At 50.5% G+C, this 19,250-nt stretch overlaps 1 protein-coding gene across 3 annotated transcripts in view; it reads right to left on the bottom strand.

Moving 5' to 3' along the window:
• Nucleotides 1-6,961: 6,961 nt before the first annotated feature.
• Nucleotides 6,962-19,250, bottom strand: part of ARL3 (ADP ribosylation factor like GTPase 3) — a 30,602-nt gene continuing 18,313 nt past the window's right edge. The window contains exon 6 of one of the 3 annotated variants that reach the window (XM_055794198.1): nucleotides 6,962-11,108. In XM_055794198.1, coding sequence (XP_055650173.1) covers nucleotides 11,061-11,108 — 48 coding nt within the window. In that variant the 3' untranslated portion in view covers nucleotides 6,962-11,060. The other 2 variants (XM_055794199.1, XM_055794194.1) reach the window with 2 other exon arrangements.

The following is a 19,250-nucleotide window of genomic DNA, read 5'->3' on the forward strand; positions in this document are numbered from 1 at the left end:
CGCCTCGCTCTGCTGCAGCTCTTCCCCTGGGAACGCCAGCTCTGGCGGGAGGCTCCAACCTGCCTTCGGAGGTTACAGCTCCCTGGGTCCCCTGGGTGCCCGGCCGGTGACAGGGATTTTTCCGTCGGGGCTGTCTGGGGGGGAGCACTCGGGGTAGGGTGGCGGCAGGTCCTGGCTGGGGAAGGGGTTCCCACCAGCGCCCGTCTCTTGTCCCAGCCCTGTGGGGAGGGATGCTGAAGCTCCCTCCCAGCCAGCAAGGATGTGAGTCAGGCACAGAGCCGGCCGGGCCGCATCCTGCCCACAGCCTCCAGAACAATCCCCATTGTGGGACGGGGATGGGGTCGGCAATGGGAACTGGGATGGCGGCTTTCCTGCCTCTGCCGGCATCCACCCTGCCGGCCACGCTGCAGCCCCGGCACCTGGCCCTTGAGGCTTTGTCCCCCACTAACCCTCTGCTGCCCTTCGGGGCTCCGTGGGTGCTGGCAGCACCCTGGGCTGTTCGGGGACCCTCCGTGCTCGGCCGAGGCCGGGAAGGGCGAGGAGGAAACCCTGGGCCAGGCACACAGTGTGGCTGTGGGCTGGCCTGGCTGTGGCTGTGCAGGAGCGAGCTGCTCGCCTGGGTCGCTGGGGCTGACGCTGTAACGCAGAGCAGCGTCTTGGAGGCGTTGGGGGCTTCCATTGCTCTCTGCTGGCTTGGGCTTCCTTCGGTTTTCTCCTGGTTGCAAAACATCCCTGGTTTCGTTTTGGTTTGGATTCCCCCTGTGCTGCTTCGGTGGGAAATGGGAAGGGGAGAGAGTCTCAGTGAGCTGAAACCAGGGGAGCAGCGGGTCTGAGGGAGGGGGACCCTCACACGGCTCCCCCCACTCTGCCCCAAGGGAGCAGCAGCACCCCCTTGCCAGCAGGACCCCCCTGCCAGGCCGTGGTGGGAGGGGGCGAGCCAGCACCCCCTGCCCCTGTGTGCCCCTGGCTGCCCCCCGGGCCGGCGCTGCCCGTGTGCAGGGTGCAGAGGCTGGTGGCCGGGCCCTGCCAGGCTCTTCCCAGCCCTGTCCTGCTCAGATGCTTCAGGAAACACCCAATCCATTGGGATATTCGGGGGTCCCCTTCTTGGTCACAAGCAAAGCGCCCTGGGGCAGCAGGAGGGAGCGGGATGCTCCCAGCTTCCATAGGGACCTGGTGACGCCTCCCTCTGCGTCCATGTGGCCGGCTGCTGTGGGGGAGAGCCCCAGTGGCGGAGGGGACACAGACAGGGGTGAGACAAGTGGCATTTGGGGAGCCCGGGAGGGGTCCCCAGTGCCCAGCCAGGGCCACCCACTACCCCAGGCTGTTCCCCAGCCATGGCCCCTATGCTTGGTGCCCCCAGGTTTGCCCTCCCAGCTGTCATCATCATCATCATCATCATCATTATCATCATCATCATCATCATCATCATCATCATCATCATCCTCTGCCGCCTTGGCACAGCTGCCTTCTCCCATGAGACTGGGGCAGGCATTACAGCACCTGTTGCGTAGCCCCCACCCCACAGGGTGACCTCCAGGGGCCTGGGACATGTCGCCATCATGGGCCACCCTCACCCTGTGCCTTTGCTGGAGGGAGCAGCCCCAGAACAGTGGGTGCCACTGGCAGGGTCCCCATGCCATGGCCCCTCTGCCCCCCGCCAGCCAAGGGAAAGGACCCTGGCATCTCAGCTACCTGTGGCACCACACCATCCAACGCCACCCATTGCTGGTGGTGGGGAGGGAGGCAACGGCCCCCTGGGGTCACCCCACTGAGTGGCGGGAGGACTGTGTGCCCTTGGCGCTGTTGGGTTAAGTGTCCCATCCCGGGTGGAAGGGATGCACAGATGCTCTGATGGTCGGTTTTATTGATGGATGGCTCTGTCCGGGGGGTGGGAAAAGCAGCGGGAGCAGAGGCACATCCATAAACAGCTCAAGTTGTGAATGGAAAGAGACGGATTAGGAGCCAGGTGAAAACATGTCACACGGCGGAAAGAAAAATGAGCAGTTGGGCCAGACCAAATTGGTGTCTGATGAAGGACGTGGGGCCTGGTGGAAAAAGGATCCCGGGGGCGGCGGTGCTGCTCAGGGGAGGCTGATGGGGAACAGCTGGAGCTGGACACGCACATCTGGTGGAGCAGGGTGAGGGGAGAGGCAGCGGTGGTGGCAGTAACCACTGTGCCTCCAGCCCCCGGGCGCAGGGCTGCAGCTCATCCCCCGGATCAGAGCCTCGAGAGGGGCCGATGCTCCATTTTCAGGTCGAGCCTGTGGAGGGGCTGGCAGCGCCACAGCCCATCTCCACTGGGACATACCTGCTGGGGTTCAGGCTCGGCTGTGCTGAGGGGTCCCCAGGTGGAGGAGCCGCTGCCTCTTCCTCCATTTGCATACATGTAAATAAGCAATCAACATAATGAGGGCAAATGCAAACCAGGCTTTCGGTTTGCAACCAAGTCCTATTTTTAACCTTGGAGAAGGCTTTCGGCAGGAAGCTGCCGGCCCTGCTCCGGTCAGGACCTGTCGGCACATCCAGCTGCATGGGTGCCTGCACTGACCCTCACCCCAAAGCACTGCTGACCCTGTGGCCACCAGCGGGTTGTGCTCGCTGCACCCTGCTCCCCTTACCCAAGCAAGCGGAAAACTCGGATCTTTGCAGAAAGATGGACAACACAATGTCACACCCCAGCTCAGGGGAGCCTTTTCGGCAGCTCTCCCGCCCGCTGAGCCCCCCGGTCCCATGGGTGTCTGGGGAAGCCACCGGCACCCCGGGAGTGAAGTCCCATGCTTAAACATGAAGGGTATATTTAGACGGCATCAATTTAAGTTTGCACATCAATCTTCCAAATATGAGAGCCCATCTTGGCGAGATGTTTAAGATACCTCATCAGCCCTTGGAAAATATGCAGGAATATTAATTAGCCAGATTTGGGTATTATCTTGTAATGAATAAATGAAGAGACTTGCTGCCTAAGATGAATTACTGGCGGCTTGTTGGGTTTCGGGTTTTTTTATAAGAAAATAGTGTTTCTAAGGTAATTCTTTTTGACCCAGGGCCTGTGGAGGGGCTTGGGGATGCAGCTGTGCCGGCGCTGGGCAGGGTGGACAGCCTCCTTACACGGAGGGACCCCGTGGCTGGTGTTTTACACCCCCTGATTTGGCCCCAGCTGGCTGCACAGCCTCTGTGGATGGAGGGACGGGGACAGTGTTGGAGTCCTGCCCCAGCTGCAGCAGCCCCGGGCCCAGGATGGAGGCAGAAAGGACAGCCTTACTTCTTTAAAAACTTATTTTTGGCTTCTTCCCCTCCCACCCTTCAGCCTCCCCTCCTGCCCCCCTGCTCCGCTCACCCGGGCGCTTTGCTCCCTCCAGCTGGGCCAGGACTGGAACTTCCCGGTTGCTGTAGAAACCCAAATGAAGGACATGCTTCAAACAAAAATGCCAAACAAGAAATGGCTTTGTGCGCGCCCGGATGGCTGCTTTTCCTTGCCGGGATGTGGTGACTTCAAGACCCTTCTCCAGGGCACCCTGCCTGGCCCGGAGGGCTGTGGGGCCAGTGGAGGCTCCCTGCCAGCCCTAAAATCTTGTGCTGAGCAGTGAGAGGAGGGTGGGGGTCCCTGGGGAAAGGGCTTCAAAGGTCCCCATCACCCAGGGGGTGCTCAGAGGATCACTTCACTGTGGGATGCAGCAGCCACAGGGGCCTTGCCACCCCTGCCAGCTCTGGCACCACCTCCCCACCTGGCCTTAGAGCTGAGGCACCCCAAGGGGTGTCACCATCTGGTTTGCAAGATTTTGGGGTGACGGAGCGGTTTCCGGCTGGTGGGAATGGGCTCAGGGCTGAGCAGGGGACAGCCTGGCTGGCGGTGGCAGAGGGTGGGGAGACCAGCACAAGCCTCGAGGTCCAGGTTGGATGGCCACGCTGACGGGCCGGGCGGCAGAGCCACGTCCCGTGGGCACAGGGAAGGGGCATCAGAGGAGACAGGTCAGCATGGACCAGCCGGCAGCTGCTGCCACCCTGGGGTGCGTCGGCCGGACCCTGTCCCTCGCCCCCCCGGCGCGTGGCGGCTGGCAGGGCCGGGGCGGCGCGTGGGTGCGGGGCGCTGCCGGCTGCCGGAGCTGCCATTGTTTGCCTTCAATCAAGATGTTTCAGGCAGAATCAAAAGCACCAACTGGGGAAATCATCATCACAAAAAATCTTGCGCCTGCAAAATAGGTCAAGTAAGACTCCAAAGAGAGAGAGCGTCTGATCTGCATTGCAAGGAAGAATAGCAACAGCTGTGATCTCCAGTATATATGGATGGGCTGGGGGGGGATAAATATATATATCCATGCATATGTATAACCGCTTACAGCTGTTGGGCCGTATGTTCATTAGGGCCAACTGTTTTGGAGGCAGAGGGATCAGCACTAATCGGGAAAGGGAGTTTATCATCACATTCAGAGGCAAAAGTGTCAGGAGCAACTGCAGCCCCCCCGCCCTGCAGCCCGCACCAGCTGTGCCGCGCTGAATGCACCCAATTCAGCGTCCCCCCCGGCCCCCACGGGGCTCTCAGAGCTGCGGCTCCTGCCCTGGCTCCAAAAGTGGCTGCAAGCCGTGGCCCCAGCCCCCTGCCTGGTCCCAGCCCCAAGTGCGGGTGGTGCGACGTGCCTCAGTTTCCCCATTCCCCCAGACCAGCTCTCTGCACCCACACCACCGTTTCGGCCCACCGCGGCGTGGCCCCCTCAGTTACCCCCACCTGGCGCTGGCCTCACAGGTGCCGGCTATAAACATGAACCCAAAATACATGTAAATCCTCCCGTCTGACATCGGGGCGGGTGACGGAGCTGGGGCAGGACAGCTGGTTGGGCCACCCTGAGACGCTGGGCTGTGCCTGGCCGGTCGGGACCCAGCTGTCTCAGGCTGGGCACCACACGGTGTCCCCAGCCCACGAGTGGACCTGCTCTCCCCAGCAGCGTCCCCCTCGGCACCCCGAGCCCCTGCCAGCTCTCCCCTGCCAGCCAGCACAGCCTTTCAGCTCGCACGCTTGGCTCCCACCGGTAGCACAAAATAAAGGTTGCAAAGCCAAGCTGCAAGGACAACTTCTATTTAAAAATACCTCTCATCCAGATGATTTATTTGCAGGGCGTTGCTGCCAGCTCCTGATGCAGCTCAGGCTTGGGGCCTAACCTACCTGACAGCTTCCCTTCCTCACAGGATTATTTATTTGGGGCTGCATTTGGCGTCCCGGCCGTGCTGCCTGCAAAGCTGCAGCTCGTAGCTGCTTGGTCATGGCACATCGCAAGCAGAGGGGCTCCTTCCCACCCTTCCTCTCCTGACTGCGATTTTTTTTTTTTTCAACCTTTTCCTATTGAAAAGGATACAGAGACTCATCTTGGTCAGCCAGCTAAATGGGAAATGCGGAGGGGGTATATACCCCCCGACCCCGTGCTGTTCCCAGCAAGCCTTTGCCGGCGTCCCCCAGCACGGGCGCAGCCCGACTGCAGCTTTACAGGAGTTTTGCTTCCAATCAGCGCTGGGAAGGGAAATAAGTGAACAGATTGCAATAAAAAATCCAACAAGCCCGAATTCAGCCAACTGAGCCCGAAGCTGCAATTTAGCCAGGATCCAATCACAAGGCTGTGGTGCGAGCTCGTTTCCACTTAAACAAAACAAAATAAAAGCTTCAGTGCAGCACCTGGGTGGGTGCCCGGGTGGGTGGGCAACATGTCTGGAGCGCTGCCGTGGCCGTCGGTCCGGCTGCCCCTCGCCGATGTGTGCCCTGGCAGAGCATGGTGGGGCTGGGGGATGCCCGCACGGTGAGGATGCGAAGGCTGACATCTCCAGGTCTGTGGCCGCAGACAATTTCTCTGCTTTGATAAAGACAGTGGTCCAGGGGGTGCAAGGCCATAAACAACTGCAAAATACTGGTCAAAGAGGAACAAAAATCTCAGTGTTTATTTCTCCTTCAGGCTGTGCATTATTATTATTTCCTTTTTTTCCCCTCCCACATCCAATTCACTCAGTTCCTTGTCCTTTCGGGAGCACTAAATTCATCATGTGAATGTAAAGCGGGGCTTGTGCGGGGAACGGAGCTGCGGTTTGCTCGAGCAGACACATGCAAGGTCACACGCAGCCTCGCCGTAAATTATGGCGTGTCCCAGCGTAAACAGCAACAGGAGAGGGGAAGCGTGGCGGCTTCAGGGGCAGGGGGCCGCAGGGAACGATACATAACGTCGTGACAAGTCAAACAACTCTCAGGGTGTTCACTTGCCAAAGAAATATTTTTCACATTCAATCCATTAGGCAAACAAGATGAAAAAGTATTTCCTACTTTGCTGAAAAAATAACAGGACTCAGTATAAAGCGTGCCTTAAAAAAAAAAAAAAAAGAAATTAAGTGTGACCACCTATAATGTTTTTTTTCCAGCAGCTCTGACAGCCTTCCAGGTATCCTGGCCGTGCAGGGAGGGAGCTGATGCTTTAAAGAGCTCTAACAGTTCCTCAATTTTTGGCCCGGCCTGGTGTTGCAGAAACAGTAATGAGTCAAATTAGTTGGAAAGAAACAACCCCAGAATTCGCTTCCCTCCCTCAAAATCCCCTCCAAACCCTGCTACTGAACCAAACCCAAATCATTTGCTGCTTTTCTTTTTCCCCTTCCCTTTTCCTGCCAGGTCAGTGGGGAACGTGTTTCCTGACATGCTTTTTTTAAAACCTACAGAATGATTCTTGAAACAAGAAGATCCTCCCAAAGTCTGCCTGTCTCACTCGCTGGCTTTTCTGATAGTTTTAGGCATGTAAAAATCCAAAGGGAAAAGGCTTTTTCCAACTGTTTTGACCACATCTAGTACCGGAGACTGCCTCTGACGAGGAGACAGAGGGAGCGGCGGAAGAGCAGCTTCTCCGACTGACTGGTGGCTCCTTGGAAAGATGCAGTCCTCAAATGACCGCTGGGAAAATAAGTCTGTCGAAGAAAAAGGATCACTCCCAAACACAAGTTGTCTTTCTACTAAATTTTAATTTATTTCTTTTTTTTTTTTTTTTTTTTTTTGACAAAGACATCTAAATTATACACTGAGTAACAACATGACCAGAGATCGCAAATACCCCTTTTTGGTGAAATTCAAAAAGGGAACATAAAAGAAAGAGCTTGTGTGGACCCAGCTGACCCAGGGAATGTGACAGCCACCACCTTGTGCCTTCGCAGAAAAGTGAGCCCGGTGGGGCAGGGGGCAAGTTTGAGAGGGCTGGTCTCATCTCAGTACACTTTTAGTAAAGAATGTCTGCTGATCAGTTACATTTTCGACAGAGAAAGAAGTCATTAACGTGCAAGCAGCAGTATTGGTAAGGGGAAAAATGGAAGAAGGCTGCATGAAGCTTTGGCAAGCATTCTCTGAGGGCAAGGAGAGACACCCTCCATCGGGGCCGCGGTGGGGGACATGGCCACAGCCAGAGGAGGATGTGGAACCCCACGCCCCGTGCTCGTGGTCAGAGCAGGGGCTTGGACTCACGTTTCCTGATCTGCCCTTGGAGAATTTCACTTCTCCATCATCTCTCCCCGCCCCCCCCGCCCCGAGAACACAAAGGGGCAGGAGAGGCATCTTTCATCTATCGCAAAGGTAAAGCCAGATTTAATGACCTGAAAGTGAAGCAAGACAAACTCCCCACCAGAGGGGAATTAACCCCTGCAACAAACTTCTCGAGGCCTGGGCTGGATCTGTCTGTCACTCCGAGCCTTTAAATCAAGGCTGGGTGTCTTCCTCGCAGAGGTGCTCTAATTCAACCACAAGTCACCGCGCCGGCAGGGTGGCGTTTAATGGGCTGTGTTACGCGGGAGGTCAGGAGAGAGGAACACAACGGTCCCTTCTGGCTTTAAAAATCTATGAATTGATGCGACGTGTGGCAAAGCTCCACCCATACCAATGAGACCGTTCGCTTCCCCCGAAGCTCACTTAAAGGAGGGCAGAGCAGACAGAGTTGGAAGGACAAAGCCTTGTGTATGCAATTACCATAAACGAAGCAGGAGCTGAAGGGCTGGGAGAGGGGCAGGGGTTTTGCTGAACCGCAGCAGGCATTTTTGGCTGGCCCCAGCCAGTTTTACAGGTGGTATTTAGCCAAGTGCTGCTGAGGGAGGAGAGCCCTGCAGAAGGTATAGCAGATGTAAATGCATTCAGATAAGGAGCAGCAAGTGAACAGAACCTCAAATCCTTTTTACATTTTTCACCAGGTCGATGCAGAGAGAGATGTTTACAATACAAGGAGCGTTTACAGACATCACTGCAGGGTGATTTACTTAAGTCATGGTCACTTAAACCCTCCACCTCCGGCCTCCCAGCACAGCTTATTCTATCATGGTCTTCCTCTCTTACTACCTGGTGTAGGTAAATGAAATTAATCCACCAGATTACAGGTGAAGCTCTGACTGGCACAGATGCACGCAACCAATATATGTAGCTACACCCAAACACAATGAATGAGCCAGCAAACGCTTCTGGATCCTGAATTCAGTAAGGCAATTTTTCCTTCTGAGCTGGAGCAATGGGAAAACCACTACGTTACACACATTTCCAAGCTTAACCAATGGGAGCCTAAAAATCCAAATTATCCTGCTGGATGCTTTTTGGATCCAGAAAGCTAACTGTGGCACAGCTGGGGTGTCACAGGGTAAGTGTGCCACTGGTAAAAAAGTAGGGAGCAGGGAAGCACCAACTCAACTCCCTTGCAAGTGAGAAGGATCAATGCCTGAGCCCCCAAGGAGGTCTTGCTCTGTCCTGCCTAGGCCAGAGGAGGGGTACCCAAGCATTTTACTCTGCATCTGACATGCAGGACAGGCAAATCCAAAGCTTGGGAATATCTGTCACAAAGCTCCGCCACTCAGCCAGCACAAAGTGTGCCTACAAGGAAGGGCTGGAATTCTTTACAGTGCTTACATGAGGCAAATGCATTAATTGTAAGGAAAAGGTGATGCTAGGATGCATTGCTCCTCCTTGGGCTGACCCAGGAACACGCAGTGCTCATATTCCTAGGGTTTCAGTAAGCCATTGCAGCCGGGGAGTCGCTGAACAAGCTATGTTTAAATGAACATCTCTCCTCATCCTATGACTCCTTACTCAATCCATGCAAAGCTGGAGCTGTGTCACTTTGTGTCATTAGTGATTGCTTAACAGCTCACTTGAGCCTGCTTTTCCATACACCGCTGCTGTTCCCCCCCATCCCCAAGTCATCTGGGTTTCAAAGCAAGGCTGTGCTACTCCGGCATGCATGTCCTGCCTCAGAGCTGGAGACAGATGCACTCAGAGGGTGCTGACTCACGGACACAGGCAGATTAAAGTTGGATTGCTAAAGCAGTTGCTGTCCCAGCTGTCCCTCTGCCCCCCAGCCACAGCAAAGAGCTGAACTACAGGCAGATCAACTCCTGAACCACTACTGTACATCCCGATGTATGTGGGGACCCGGAATCAGCCCCGGATGATTTTAATCTGCTGGGTTGCAACATGCAGGCAGCCAGGGGCTGCTTCACGTACAGTGCAGATGTTTCTGCCGTGAGGTGGAGACGTCCGGGGGAAGGGAGGAGAAAAGAGCTGGGAGCTCCAGGGGTGTCAGCCGTCTGCCTGGGTCCATGAGTCAACTCGCTGACGCGTGGTAAAGCCACATGCTTTAGTACAAGCAGCTTTCCCCACACTGCCCGCCGGTCCGTCTCCAAGAGGTGGAAGGGGTAATGCAGTCCCTAGTCCCTAGTCATTCTCTGGCCCTTCGCAGGCAGGCAGCAAACAAAGCTGGCAAGCAGGGCAGTGGGATTATTTTACCATCTGTGCATTAGAAACTGGCCCAGGAGTCACCAAGCTCGCTTCATACAGGACATGGCTGCTTTGGCGTGCTAATGACTCCTGCTCACTGTCAGCTGGGGCTAGATTTGAATTGGGGATGAGGAGGTGGAAAACACATTCTCTTTCCTATTTCAGCAACTGCATCCTTTTAGAGGAAAGCCAGTCTGGGAAAGAACGAATCCTCATTCTAAAGAGTGCTTCCCATCTGCCATTCATCGGGATCCTCACCCTCCACTGTGGCAATCTACAGCCAGCACCAAGCTGGGGGGACTTCAGGCCCTGGGCACCCAGCCTGCCGCGGGGCAGCCCCCCCGAGCCCCTCAAAGGGCTAGGCAAGGCCTGCCAAGGAAGGGGCATAGACAGAATATATTTTGTGCATTTCAAAAAGGAAGCCTGGGACCTGGTATCTCATTCTAGAAAGTAATCATGGACTTAATTGCATTTTGCTGCAGAGTTGCCTTAACATCAAGGGAAAATCAACAGGGATTGTTCAACATCAAGACTAATCTCACGTATGGAATTTACTGAACATAGGAACCACGGTTTTGCTGGCTCAAGGTGAAATGCTGGGCTAAATTCTCCTTCAGCTGCGAGAAAAGCCCTAGGCATGTTCATCCTGCATTATTCCAACTGTAAAGAGCTTCAATTACACACAGAGAACCCTTCTCTCCCTTCTATAGCGATGTCGCAATGCAACAGTGCCTTGTTATGATCAAACTCCTCTTTTATGGCTACAGGAATATGTGGAAGTCTTCTACCCTCATTACGCAAATGACTTCTTAGCAGCTTTATTTTAAGAAACTACCCACAATTGGTAACACAACTGCATTTTATCTGTCACTGAGGGGAAGCTGTGACTGACACCTGAGTGTGTCCTCAGCAACCACAAACCCACACCTATAGGGCAGGTCCTATGCATCTAAGCAACTACAGTTACTCACCACTCCCTCTGCTCCACACTGAATCGCAGAATTGCTTCTGCTTACAAACTCGCTTGCTAATCAGACATTTAATATTATTTATGCATAGGGAGGAAATACAATTCCTTTATTGGGATAAAAAACGATACTAAAGAGCAGGTCAAGTTCCAAATCCAGCAGTAGGTTTTAACGAATGTTGTTCCCTTTTTTTCTTTCTTTTTTTTTTTTCCTTTTAACAGCTGTAGCTGTGCACAGATGGAAAAACATTTGGTCAGAAAGCAGCAAATTAGTGTTTTCAGGCTAGAATTCTGCTCCCACCGCTCCTCCATTTCCATGCAGCTCTGAATGCTTTATTTCTTCTTAGCATTGACATTTTTGCACACCCAATTCATGCCGTCCTTCAGACAGAGAAAGGTAATGTTAGTCAAGTGAAGGGAACACGAATCCCCCAGTCCCACCCGACCACCATTCTGCAAGCATCGCGTTCTGCCTCCTCATCTGTCCCCTGCTTGCCCTCTGCAACCAAAACCGCTGTGGGTTAAAAAAATAAGTGCTTCCTTGCTCAGTAGATGTTGTCACACAGAGGTTATTAAATCTTTCATCTGACCGTAAAAAGTATCATCATCTCATCATGTCGCTATGTGTAGGCCCTTCGAGGAAGGATCACTTTGCAGTCAAGGTACGTCAGTGGCAGATGAAGGCTCAGTTCCAGGTTCAGCTACAGTTGATTTGTGTAACCTTGGGCAAATCATCTTATCTTTGAGATCGTGGATTTTAGGGGGCTGCTTGTTATACAGTCAGCTCCTTGTTAAGAATATGGCTCTAATTCTCTACTCGGCTGCTAGCCTTGAAATCCAGATCCATGAAAGTCACTGCAATAACTGGATCTGGACCTTGTTCCCTGTTCCTCAGGGCCCTCACAGAAAACGGGCCCTCAGGGGTCCCACAGGGGTTCAGTGAGAAGCAACGCAGTCACATTTTAAGAGGCTGATATATTTTTTAGGGTATCTCCATAAAAACACGTGCACGACTTTTCCAACTATCGCAAGCAGGACGGTAATGCTTCTGCCACAAATACCCAATTCATGCGTTTACTGCTGAGATCCCAGAATGAGATTATGCTATTGAAGGCCAATGCAACACTTCATCTGCTAGGAGATGTGCACAATGGAGTGCAAGATGCACAGTGTCCCCGTAACTGCTTCCCATAAAATCCATTACCTCTACTCTGCCTATGAGGTATCTCTGCTGACAGGGAGGCTCAGGGCAAAAAGGTGGCAAGCAGGGTTTTGGGGATGAGAGGGGAGCAGCACATCTTTGTGCTTGGAAATTGGGCAAATGTCACTTTAGATTTTGGGGCAGGGGGGCAGTATTATGTTCAGTGGTCATTTTTGGATCATTAAAACAATAGTTAGACCCTAAAGAAGATCAGAGCCTTTGTGCCAGCATCACTGCTAGCCCTGTGGTAGCAGCGTTGCTGGCTTCCTACAGCCTTGTCCCTGACTGCCAAAAGGCTGCCGAGGACCTCAACTTCCCCAAGGACAGATGGCCGAAGGCACAGCGCAGCAGGCCCTTTGGGTGAGCCAAGACCTCCATGCTGCCCCTCAGCCGCGAAGGTGGTGCCCATGTCAGGGAGCTAAAGAGTTAAAAGAGAAGAGAGGGAGTCCTCAGGGCTTAATCAGAAGCAGAGAGGTTCTCACTTGAAAATACCAATTCACCTTGATAGCTGTGCTATGTGACACTTCTTATCTGAAGGGGAGCAGCAACTTTTGAAATCAGTCCTTGTTGCTGCGTTAAATAAAGGATAAGTGAGCCCAGCTTGTGCTGGGGTGCACATGAGGCCCTACACTAATAACACTTCTAACTCTAACCTTGGGGAGGGTTGAAATCTCTGGTTTCATTTATTTATCTCCACAGCAGAGATCAGTGTAAAACAAATTGTCTGAAATCCTCAGAGCAAATGGGAAAAGACGAGAGGTAGATTCATTTTAAGGCCCGGTAGCTTTGTGTCTTCCCCTTTCAATAACACTGATAACCTAGGTGTAAAACATGTAATGCCTTAAGCAATCAATAGCGTGGTTTAAAGCTTATCACTTTAGAGAGAGAGGGAGCCAGTGATTCCCAGCATGAGGAATGCCAGGGCTTAACAATGGGGCTAGGAGGAGAGGTGTCAAGCCTTTGGCTTGATTGTGTGCTTTAGAAATCTGCATGATTGCCTGCAAAGAGTAAAAATAAATAAATAACTAAAAATGCTCCCACAATGATTTCAGCTTCCCCTGCCTCGGAAGCAATAATCACATTTGCACACATCATGGCATACAAGGCAAGCAGAGCTCCTCATTCATTTTGAATGTAGGTTTATTTGCTGAACCAGAACAGCTGAGACAGCTTAAAGTAATAAATATCAGCTGACACCCTCTGCTATTCAGCACAGTAATCCCAGAAACAATACATCACTGCAAAACAACAAACATGCATCCTATCTTCTACCTAATCTGACCACAACCTGAATTCACAGTGATTAAAACTCTGCCTGCTGCCATTTGGGAGCTTGGGAAGGGGAAAGACAGACCATTTCAGCACCAGCGTGGTGAGGGTCATAAAGCAGAGTTTATGATGGGATTTACCATGGCTGGGAGCCTGGCTGCATCAAGCATTTTAACGAGGGCAAAAGAATGACATAGCAAAATGCAAGAGGAAAGGTGAACTCCAAATACGCTTGAAATACATAAGTAGGTCACTGAACTTTTAAAGCGGGAATAGATTTTAAAAACTCTTCTGGCATGAGTTAATTGACAGAAAAAAATCACATTTAATTGTATTTCCTTGCCTGACAGTGATAAAGGGAAAATGAACACACTCAGGTCTACATGTGTTTTATAGGAGAGGAAGGTGTCTCACATACACCTCATCTTCATCCACACCGCAGCTACATCTGTAGCTTCTGGTGAAACTTTGTTTTGGGCATGTGTTTTGCAGTGTCCCCAAATGCTGTGGAGAACAGCAAATGCAATGGAAAGCAAAAGCAACTAAAATGTACGTTTGCAGTTTTTCTACCTAAGGTTTGAACCAGGAGAGAGGGTTGGTAAAACAGAGGAAATCCAAGGAAGCTGCTATAAACACAAAGAGCTGCTATGGGGAAGGCACACAGGAAGGAGGAATCAATGCTTTAGAGTCAAGTCCACAGTGAGTCAACTGTTGTCATCCTTCGTCCCTACACACTCTGTCCCCCTATCTGCATGCTTAAAAGATGGTTCTTGTGCAGAAAGTACAATCCCTACAGTAACATTTAGATCTTGATAGATGTCCTTGTGCTGCTTTGTTGAGACGGAGAGACATAGGCAGGTACTCTGAGGATGGAGATGGATACAATATTAGTATTCCAGCCTCAAGTCAACACTGGGAAAACATAGCCAGGGGAAGATTTCAGATCTTTCAGCTTTGCCTCTCTTAGCTCCTTAACAAGCAGCTAGTAAACTTTACCAAAGCAAAAAGAGAGAACTCCAGGGAAGAGGATAATGCTCCTCGCAGAGAAATGCCGCTCGGCACAACCCCGCCTTGCTGCAGTCACATCTGCTATTGTGCCAAGGGAGTTGTACTCTAACGCCCTTTGGGAAAGGACTGGAAGAGCCCTCCCCGGGAGAAATAAAAAAAGTCCTGCTTGAGATTAGCCCACTGCTTGCTTATTCTCTGCATTATCAGCTTTGTGGCTATGGGAGTGAAGTAATCTGACTTCAAACACGGCGAAAAAGTCCTTTCCACCCCATAAAAAGCCTCCTGATTTCTGCTCCCCTGCAAGCCAGGGATCAGGCAAGGCTACAAACTTGTGACCCCTAACGTGACCTTAAGGGCAGCAAAGCTTAATCCTTTCATGTAATCCTCTGTCTGCCATAACAAATTGGGTCAGGCAAGTGCAAAATTCTCCATCTCCAGCATTTTTGTTATGCGTTATTTTAACCGTCACTTTCTTCTCTCTGCACAGCTAGGACCGTGCCTTCATTATCTGTCATTTCTTTGCACCTCCAGTCATCATACAGACCGGCTTTTACAGGCTCCTGCAAGTACATTATCCATTGTTTTTTGCTTGGGTGCAAGCTTTTCTTTTGTCCTCCGAGACCTTGTATCCCTGATGCAGCGCTGTAGACTCCCTCCTTACCCTGCTTAAAAATCACAAGACTTTGCCCTGTAATCTGGAAATATGGTTGGTTTTCCTCAACAGGCACCGGCTCGGCCCACCCCGGGAGAGCTGCCGTCATCAAAATTGCTTTTAAATCACATTTACAAGTAGCCCCAGAACCTCGTTAAGATGTGGAAGATCCCCATCTAGCCTGCCCTGGCTAAGACATCTTAAAGACAAAACCTAGCTCTGAGGATACAACATTGCCGGGGGTCCTGTTCTGAATCCTGCCCTTATGAAGTGCTGAATCGCAGCACAGGCATAACTTCAGTCTTGGGCTTCATTCTCAACTGGGTTGAAACAGGCACGGAGGAGAAGGCGGCTCTGCCCTTCCCACAGTCCTCTGGGCCAGACCAGTTCTGGCATAAATTAGAGAAGTTTAGTGGCTACTCTCAGTTCCACTGGCTTTTAATGGTCTCCAGGGAGCCATTATGCTTGGGAGACTCCAGACACAATACGCAGCAGCATCGTTCTGGAGGACGATTCCTCAGGGCAGGCTGAGCTCCTGCTGCCTTGATCGGAGGCTCTTGCTTCAGACAAGAAGCAAGCTGCAGAGCATGGACTGGTCCAAAGCCTTGAGTCACGTTTAATATACACCCTGGCCCCTAAATCACACCTTCAGCAAGAGGGCAGGCTACAAAACAGCAGTCCTGCCTGCTTTCACCCCACTGTGGCTGGCCAGGGTGGAATGTACATAGCTTTTGCACACCAAGGACTACAACTGGGGGATCTGCTCACAAAACACAACCCCAAGAGAATCTATGTGGCACCACAGAGCTGTTGTGAGGCAACAGTTCCCTCACGTTTCTCTGCTGACATCAGCGATCACCCCCCTCACTTGCTGTACCCTGTGCAAGGGTCTCAGCGGAAGCTGGTGCAGGACGCTGCTCCAGAGGCAAAGCTCCAATAGCTGTGGTGGGGAGAAAAAGCTCTCCTGCTTTCCTGACTAGCGCTGAAGGATAAAATCAGACCCGAGCAGACATTTTTGCTTAAAAGGACATCTAAGCATGAGGTATGTCGCTCCCCCCTCAACAGCACCATGAAGTCTGACTAACAAGACCAGGACTGCCCACAGTTACAGTCAGGAAGTAATGAAGTCTTCAGCTGGCATAACAGGGGCTACCAGCTGGTGTCCAGAGGACACTACATGGGGTTTCCAGTTAACCCAGTCACCTCTCTTCTGAGCTTGCCCAGGACATTGCTGGGCCCCTTTTCCAGAGTCCCCAGTGGTTAATTTTAAAAAAGAAGATGACAATATGGATTCCCTCCTTAATTAACAGTTTTATTAAATAACCCATTTCAAATAATAGTTAAATTCTCTAAATTTATATAATTCTATTAACCATAATCTAATCTCATTAACCTTGAAATCCCCAGTCTTAACTACCCAATTCTATACACCATGGTGCTAGAAGCTAAACTAATTAAATGACCTTCAAACTATTTCTCCTTCATATATTGGCATTATTTATCTTTGGTCATTGCTTTTCCTTCAAGCTACCACAAATATCTTCCCCTATGAGCTCTCTTCCTGCATGTACTCAGTACTAGATATGCCACCACTCTTCCCTGCAAAATCTGTCAGCAATGTCTCCAATTTTATTCTAGCTAATATATTCCATCAGCAGCAATGGTTAGCGCGCTCCCTCCTTGGCTTTCATTCTGAATACCTGATGCTTCCACCTCTTCATTTATTTTGCTGTCACTCATTGTCATTTCTCAAAGAAGTCCTTAAAGCAGTGACCTGAGATTTAACTACACAGAGAGCTCCAGTTCTGAGCCACTGGTAGAGATACTGTATACCACAATTCTCAAAAACATCTTTCTTAATCTTACTTGTTTTTAAACAAGTTCTTCTTTGATTCCCCTAAATTTTGAGCATATTCACCTCCTTAAGAGTCTCCAGGACTGAAGATGCCATTTCTTCCTGGGCTCATCCAGGTTTAGTTTAAAAGCCATCTCCCAAATCATTTTGTTCAATGAATTTCCAAGGAATGGGAGAGCTTGGCATTCTTGCTGTCTGATTTGACAGGGCTCGAGTTAAGGCAGAAGACAGATGTAGGGGCTCTTTCTAAAAGCTGTAGAGAGTTTGAGACTTTCCTGACCTTTCTGCAATAATAATTTATGGAATAAGCTGCAGTATTTAGGGCAATGAGACTGTGGACAAAGTGGGACGTTATCTGGCCTGCATCTAAATTAATTTGTCTAGATAAGCATGATGAACAAAATATATAGGCCTGCAAAGGCTTTTATTTAGCTCGTCTTCTGTTTTCTGGAAGTGAATGCAGCAGATTTCATTTCCCCAGTAGAGGGTATTGGGCTGCGTATTTTACTCTGTTGAATGCACAGGAATGCACTGTACTTCAGGGAGAGGGGCACAGTAAGAAGGCGCTATCAACAAAGAAGTGTGCAGCCCACTCCAGAGAGCCCACAGATCAGCTTGAGAAGGTGGCATTTTTCAGAGCTCATGAACAGAGAGTGCCACTTTCCATCATCTAGTTCTTCCACATCCAATACATGTCCTTGAATTTCATCTGCCACTTTACTGCCCCTTTGCACCTGGAGAGATCACTTGGACTTCCATAAACTAGAGGAGGGCCTGGAGGAGGGAAGAAGGTGATCTATGCCTGCTTGCAACCTGTGAACTGCAGCCTCATTTTCTTGATCGCGTTTCTTTAGACTTGAATATACATTGCCAGTGGGGAATGCATTTCCATCTACCACCACCACTTCAGAATAAAGATGAGAGTTGAAACCTTTCACAAGATTTGGCTGCGACATAGCTGAATTTGTATCTTAGCTAACTAAATAAAGGCCCTTTGGAGGACACCATCTACTACATTTAGGTCTAAACATTGGGTTAAGAATTTAAAGTCAGAAGAACTGCTGTTCTGGGTCAGACCAGTGGTCCATCCAGGCCAGTGTCCCCCTTCTGGATGCCAAGGGAAGGAACATGTAGGAACACGATCTCCCTTGCTCTGTTCCTCATTCAAAAGCTGCCTCCAGATCTTAGTGGTCAGTGACTGCCTGCAAATCCCTTTTTCAGAAATTCACTTAGTATTTTTCTGAACCAACTGACACCTTTGGTCTCCACAACATCCTGTGCCAATGAGATCCACAATTTAATTACACGACTTGCAAAGAAGCCCTTATTTTAATTTCTTTTAAGCTGCTGCCTGATTATTTCATTAGGAACACCCTTCCTCTAGCAACCTGAAAAATAGCTTATAGTCTATCTGACCTTTTTATACCTTATTTTATAAATCCTGAAGATATCCCCACTCTCTGTACTCTCGCTTCCAAGCTGCAAGTCCTAATTTATTTATTATCCCTGTGTAGAGATGCCGCTTTGTGCTGCTGATCATTCTCAACAGAGGATTCTCAAATTTCTCCTAATTCTGAGCAGATATATGGACAGTATTTTTTTCTGATGAGGCTAGTTAAGTGCTAGAAGAGGTTACCTAGAGAGGTTGTGGAATCTCGATGCCTGGAGGTACTTATAACTTGATTGGACAAGGCCCTCAGCAACCTCCTCTAGACCCACAGTTATCCCTGCTTTAAACAGGGTCTGAAGATCTCCTGAAGACCCTTTATCCTAATTTTTTGTTGGACTCTATGATTCTACTACTATTAAAATCTTGCCGGATGTGGCAGAGACAGAAATGGATGTCATGTTCAAGATACAGGCCCGACAAGTCTTCATCTGGCTACAAAAGAAATGTTTTCTGGGATGTTTCTTGTTTGCTTTCTGATAATTCTCTAGCATCTGATTTTCCCCTCTGGCCTCTGATGAGCACTACCGCTGTTCCCAATGATATGCTTCTGAGTAATAGCAGCTAATTTTGAGTCCAGCATTGTATGTGTATAGTTGGGATTGTTGTTCCTCATGTGCATTATTTTGCACTTGTCAACACTGAATTTCATCTGCCATTTTACTGCCCACTCATACTGCGGGCTGCTTCTGCAACTCTTCATACCCAGCTTGAGTTCTGACTATCCTGAACAGCTCTATAGCATCTGCAAATTAGGTTTTACTGAAACTGCAGTGAAGATAAATGTCTTCACCATTCTGCTTCTGTAAATATCAGTGAAGGGAGTACTCCTGACTGCCTGGATTTCCAGCACTGCAAATATTTCTTTAATCCAGGAAAGCCTAAGAGTGAAATAAACAAACCTAGGTCCCATTTACATTACAAAGAGCTACTATACTGCAGAAACTGGCTGCAGCACAGGAGCCCAAGACACAGCTATTACAGTTCAGCACAGGAACACAGCTCAGCACCCTCGGTGGGTTTTTGCTGCCCCACATGCTGCCATTAGAAGTGGTCCTTGCCCTGCATACAACTCTTGAGTTTCTCTGGAT

This window comes from Falco peregrinus, chromosome 1 (genome assembly GCF_023634155.1).
Source record: "Falco peregrinus isolate bFalPer1 chromosome 1, bFalPer1.pri, whole genome shotgun sequence".
Taxonomy (NCBI): Eukaryota; Metazoa; Chordata; class Aves; order Falconiformes; family Falconidae; genus Falco; species Falco peregrinus.